The 6,424-nt window shown below is 34.7% G+C and overlaps 1 protein-coding gene across 1 annotated transcript in view; it reads right to left on the bottom strand.

Annotated features, from left to right (window-relative positions):
* LOC113082450 (tetratricopeptide repeat protein 28-like) overlaps positions 1 to 6,424 on the bottom strand; it is a 149,753-nt gene that overhangs the window by 84,181 nt on the left and 59,148 nt on the right. The window contains exon 3 of the mRNA XM_026254088.1: positions 3,354 to 3,626. Coding sequence (XP_026109873.1) covers positions 3,354 to 3,626 — 273 coding nt within the window. The remainder of the gene's footprint in view (positions 1 to 3,353; positions 3,627 to 6,424) is intronic.

Below are 6,424 nucleotides of genomic sequence, written 5' to 3'. Positions count from 1 at the left end.
AGATATTATCCAGATTAATATCATGATTTTCTGTAAAGCTGCTTTGAAACAATGTGCACTGTGAAGAGTTCTATATAAATCAATGTGACTTGACTCATCAGTGGTTCGAGGTGAATGTACAAGTTTGCACAGCGATGACATCATGGCAGCCATGTTTCAAAGTCACAGCACCTGCAACATCTGCAGCTGTTCTTATCAGACCTTCATCCTGTGTGTGAGTGCCGTGTGAGTGCCGTTCTGACAAGAGCCCAAAGAGCCGAGCCGAGCGAGACATCAGCTGTGTACTAATGTGTTAAAAGTGCGGGCTGAACCTCAAACACAAACATTCACAGTTCAGGTGCGTCATCGCATGTGAGACAGCGAGGAGACAGACAGGTGAGAAACAGTCAGCTCTGCAATACTTTCATGCCTTAGAGTCGAGCTGTAAACCAAATAGCCACGAGGAGAATTCTTATGATCTCAGCGTTAGATGTATGTCTATTTACACTGCGCCGAAAACACAAAAACTAGTCGAGTGGCATTTTAGGCAAAAGTCGCAGCGGAGCTTTTCATTAAAAAAAGTCCCATGAAGCCTAATTACTGCGAGACCTTATCAGCGTGTGCTCGGTTGGGTCAAAATAATTAACTTTGTGAGAAGCACAAGGTCACCTGGACGTCCATCACTGGATGTTCTCAGAACAAACCACAGAACTACATTGGTTTCTCAAGAACAGGACGTGAATATGCAATATAAGTACAATTAAGCAGGTTTTAACAGAACAGTTCACCACAAAATCATCTTTTACTCATTGTACAACCGCTATGACCTTCTTTTGTGGAACACGAAGGAGAAATTGTAACATTTGTGAAGCAAACGAGAGACAGATCTTAAAGGGACAGTATCAATAACAGCTTGTTTAATGCTGAAGGTGGTAGTCAGTGTTATAATTGTTAACTAAAACTAAAGACTATTAAAAAACGTTAAATGAAATGAAGATGAAATACAATATCACTTTTTATAATTCATATTGTTTTATGAGTTTTAACATTTTGACAGTATTCATATTACTAAAATGCGTTAAAATATACAGTATACTATTCAAATTGTTAATAGATGATAATTGAAACAGATAAAACACATTATAATAAATGTTTTCATTTTATATTGTTTTATAAGTTATACATATAAACTATTAGAAATCTTTTTGTGATTATAAAAAAAGATGCGATACAATATACATTTTATTTTTTTACAAATAAAAGTTTAAATTAATATTTTCATATATATTTATTTTAGGTAAAATATAGACGGTTTTCGTTTCAGATTGAATTTGGCATAATTTTTTTTATTTTATTTTTTTACAGTTTTTGTTTGTTTGTTTTGTTCAAAAAATGCAACTATATTTTCACCCTGCTCCTTATATTAAGCTGGATATATAAGTATGTCCAACTTTATTTGCATACATACAGAATACTTGTGTAGGGGGATACATGACAGCATGATTACTAGGGCTGTACTAGAATAATCGAATATTCGAATATTCGTTCGGTGGGGTGGCATTCGATTTTCAGTTTTGAGATTCGAATATTCTTTTTTTTTTTTCAACACGTGACTTCCGTCGCGGATTCATTCTCACTCATGCTTGAACCGCCCGTTGGCGAACGTAGTGATTTATTTCATCTCATACTGAATAGGTACAAAATGCCCAAGACCTCAGCTGTTTGGGAGTAGGCTTGTTGCGATAGTCCGTGTTACCGGTGATACACGGTGTTTAACCCACCTACCGGTCATAGCACTTGACCACCGGCACCGTCCCCATCGTGTTGAAGTTTTAACCTATAGCAATAAAGCACTTAATTCAGTTAGTGACTACGTGCCTTCGTAATTTAGCGTGAGCGGAACGAGCGCCGCAGTAAAGCAGCAGGTGTCCGATTTCATTTATCATTTGAGGAGAGTGAGGCGAGCTAAAGGATGGCGGAAGATCTGGTTTCAAAGCGAAATGCAAAAGCACCTATTTGGAAATATTTTGGATTCAAACCAAATGCCAACAGGGATGTGTTTGATTTTCGTTCGTTGCATATTCGATGGTTGTGCGGTGTTTTTTTTGTTTTTTTTTGCTGAAAAAGCCAAGGCAGGCACTTTATTTAACGAATAGTGAATTTTATATAATTTATATAATATAGTAATATTTTATATAATTTTCGGGAGCACTTTAAATTAAGTGAGGATGACGAGACAAAGGCAGTGTGTCAAATATGCGATTTGAAACTTGCCTACCACAACAGCACCACAAGTTTGAAAAATCACCTGATTGCACGCGGCAAAAAAAAAAAAAAACTGCTTTTATGCGCTTAATTTGCTATGATAAATAGGCTAATTGCAACATGCTTTCAATAAAAGCATCGCGCATTTTAAAGATTTAAATTAACAAAAAGTCAGAATAAGACAAAATAAATCCCTTATATAGAATAAAACTAATTGTAATAGATATTAAATTTTTTGTCATTTTAAAAACAATTCATTTATTCTTATTCAACTGTTTATAAGCATGCTACCGTGTTCTTTATTTATTACAGTTAGTTGAAATCACTGTGTGTTACTAATTTAATTTCTGTTTTGGGATTCATTTGTTTTAAAGAAATGTTCGTTATTAATACCTTATTAAAGTTCTTGCTCTCAACAGACTTTGTGTTTTGTATACTTGTGCACTGTCCGTTTTCGGAGCATAAACCTGCCCGTGTAATGCGTACCGGAAACTGTTCTAATTAAAAGATTATTAAATGTTTATTAATATTTAAAGAATGTGTGCCATCTGATCATATTGTACCAAATGCAACACTGCACTCCACTGGGTCTGCCGCAACACATTTACGATGCCGAAGAGTGAAACGTGAAGTCGTGAAAGATGATACAAATGCAAACCGACACTATTATTATATATTTAGCCCCACCCACCGAAGCTTCGAATATTCGATATTGATTGCTACCTAAGCTTCGAAGCTCAAAAAATGGCATTCGAAACAGCCCTAATGATTACTTGCATCATGGCATAACATAATTAGTATGACTATTGATAAAATATAAATAGTAGATTAAACTTAAATTTAAAAATGCTTAAACACAAATTGGAAATGTTGCCTTTGCAAATAACGGAAATAAAAAAAAAATACTAAAACTAAATAATACAAATATTTTATAGAAAATAATAATTATAATAATAGAAATAACAAACAAGATGACTAAAACTTAAAATGAAAATGAAAATATTAAAATAAAAGCTAATTCAAACTATGGCATATGGTCAATAAAAACAAACCTACAGTCTGTTGCTGAAGTTCATAGATGTCTTCACAGACTGGAAAGAGACGCTCACCTAAAGTTTTGGCCACCTCCAGGTCTTGCTGCATGTAGGCGGTGCTCTTCTCCGTGTTGCCCAATGACCAGTAAGCGCTGCTGAGGGCCGAGAAAACAGATCCGCGCAGTTTGAGGCTGCAGGTGCCGATCTTCAGCGCCGCCTCCAGGACCACCACAGACGCGCCGTGATGGGAGGCGGTCAGCAGCTCCTGACCAATCACAGACACCACCACAAACGGACTCTTGTCCAGCTTCATCTTCTGCAGCTGCTGGTATGTCGGCTCCAGGGATTCTGCAGTGATGTAATGAGAGACAGATTAGAAAGATTCCTCAGATTTAATACAGTATTTAAACATTTAAACACACGCTTAATGCTAATTTGATATTTACTAATTATCCAATACACAAAACTTAGATATCAAAAAATAAATAAAAATTGTTTTTGTTGTTAGATATAACAAGAAATTACATCAAATCTCATAAAATGACAGTTTTTGTTGGTTGAGAGAGTTTCTCACCAAAATCAAGTCAAAACTAGCCAGTTTTTTTCTCTTTTTTGCTAAATCTGATATAATTAAGCCATTCTTTGTTGGTAAATTGGACAGACTTAGACCGTTTCCGAGCAAACTGGACAAAAATGAGCTGTTTCTGGCTTAACATGATAATATTAAACAGTTCTTTGTTTTCAACTCTGACAAAATTATACATTTTCTGAGCAAATCTGACTATATCAAACAGGTGTTGGTAAATTCAACAGAATTAGAGTTTCTCACCAATTTTTTTATGTTTTGTTTTTGTTTTTTTGCCATATCTGACAATACTGAACAGCTTTATGATGGTAAATTGGACAGAATTACGCAGTGGCTCAACACACTGAACAAAATCTGGGCTGTTTCTGGCCAAACCTGACAAAATTAAACAGTTGTTGTTGGTAAATCACACAAAATTAGACAGATTCTGACCAAATCTGCCAAAACAAGTTTTTTTTTTTTTTTTTGTCTAAATCTGACAATATAAACAGTTTTTGTTGGTAAATTTGAGACTAAATAAGACTGAATCAGGTTTTAGAAACAAAACTAATTTAGCCAGTTTTAGATATTAAAACACTAAATTTTTACTAAAACTAAAATAATCAGACCAATTTCAATGCTAAATCTGATAAAAAAAATGGGTCAATTTTCTCATTTTCTCACCTCATTTCACTAGATTCAGCAAGAGCTCATTCTGTTGTTATTTGTTGACTGAACTTGTATTCAATTCATTAAGACATCACAAAAATGTGATTCAGTTAAACACGAGCTCGTTTATACTGTACAAACGCAGAACAAATGAGTGTAAAGCTAACACGGCGTGTTCAGTGGATTATGCGGATCGGTGATTATTCATCGTCGCACACTCAATACAGACCGTCTTGTGGAAGTTACTCTGTAAAATATTCACCTTAGAAATGCTTATTCGTAAAAGTAGCCCATGTGTAACTATGTAGTAAGATTTAGCGTGCCAGGGTACGGTTAGCATGCCATGTGTGTAGAGGTGACCTCCGGCAGAGGAAGGAGACACGGTTAAAGAGAGAAACGCACACACTGTCATAAATCACGACGGGCCACAGTCGAGTGTCACCCGCTGCCCCGCGGGACCCACAAAGATCTGTTTTTATCTGCCCTTCTCTGGGTTTTCTGTGCAGTGTATTTCTTACTGTCCTTCTGGGTGTGTTTGATAGCCAATTCAGCATGTTTCATCACGGCTGCACAAATGTGTACTGTCTCAAGAGCTTTCATTTCATACCTTAAATTTGATCACAGCTGGAACACTGTATTGACCAATCAGCAACTATCAGTGTTATAAAATAACTTCTATATTGCTGTATCGTTGTTTATGATTTATTAGAAGAATGCTTTTTGGTACTCCTTTTAAACAGTTTTTGTTGGTAAATCAGACAAAACAATACATTTTCTGAGCAAATCGGACAAAAGTTTTCTTTTGGTACACCTGACCATCTTAAACTGTTTTTTTTTTTTTTTGTATGGCAAATCGGACAAAATAAGACAGTTTCTCACCAAATTGGACAAAAACTGGGCAGTTTTTTGGTTAAATCTGACACAATTAGCTAAATCTGGTATGATTAAACAGTTTTTATTAGTAAATCAGACAAAATTAGTCATTTTCTGAGCAAACTGAAAAAAAAACTTAGCTCTTTTTTTTTTGCTAAATGTGACCATCTTAAACGTTTTTTTTTGTTGTTGTTGTTGTTTTGCTTGTTTTTTTTTTTTTGCAAATCAGACAAAATTAGACAGTTTCTCACCAAACTGGACAAAAACTTGGCTGTTTTTGGCTAAACATCAATATTAAACAGTTTTTCCTGGTAAATCAGACAAAAACAGATTTTTTTGTTTTGCTAAATCAGACTTTTTTTATGAATTGGAGAAAAAAATTTAAGTTTCTCAATATCAGACAAAACAGTTTTTTTGCTAAAACTGACAATTTAACGGGTTTTGTTGGTAAATCAGACAAAATCTTGTGCAAACTAGATAAAACTGTTGAGTTTTTTTGCTAATTCTGACAATATTACAGTTTTTTTATGATGAATTGACAATGTCACCAAATTAAACAGGTTTTAATTGGTAAATCAGACAAAAGTAGACATTTTCTGGAGGCAAACATCTGGGCTGTTTTTGACTAAATCTGACAAGATTATAAAGCACACAAAATTAGAAATTTTCTGACCAGCTCGGCTCAAAACTGGGTTGTTTTTTACTAAATCTGTATGTAATAGTTTTTGTAGGTAAATCAGACAAATTGAGGTTTTTTTTGTAATGTCTAAAATCATGACCCCCCCCCCCCCCAGCATTATTTAATGAAAAGCTAGTTTAAAAGAACAGCATTTATTTGACATAGAAATCTATTGTAAATTAATAAATAATTATTAGCTATACTATTTTCTTTCAATAGACAAAATCTATCCCAATTCAGCATGAATGAATCTCCACACTGTAAAAAGACACTGAGTGATTTCCGACAGGTTATATTCCCTCTTCTCGTGCTAATTCATTCATATCGCGTTTTTGCTTTCAGCCTGGCACTTTTACAAGT

The sequence above is a fragment of the Carassius auratus genome, unplaced genomic scaffold (genome assembly GCF_003368295.1).
Source record: "Carassius auratus strain Wakin unplaced genomic scaffold, ASM336829v1 scaf_tig00036091, whole genome shotgun sequence".
NCBI lineage: Eukaryota > Metazoa > Chordata > Actinopteri > Cypriniformes > Cyprinidae > Carassius > Carassius auratus.
The sequence above is the reverse complement of the archived record's forward strand: the minus strand, read 5'-3'. Positions and strand labels throughout refer to the sequence as shown.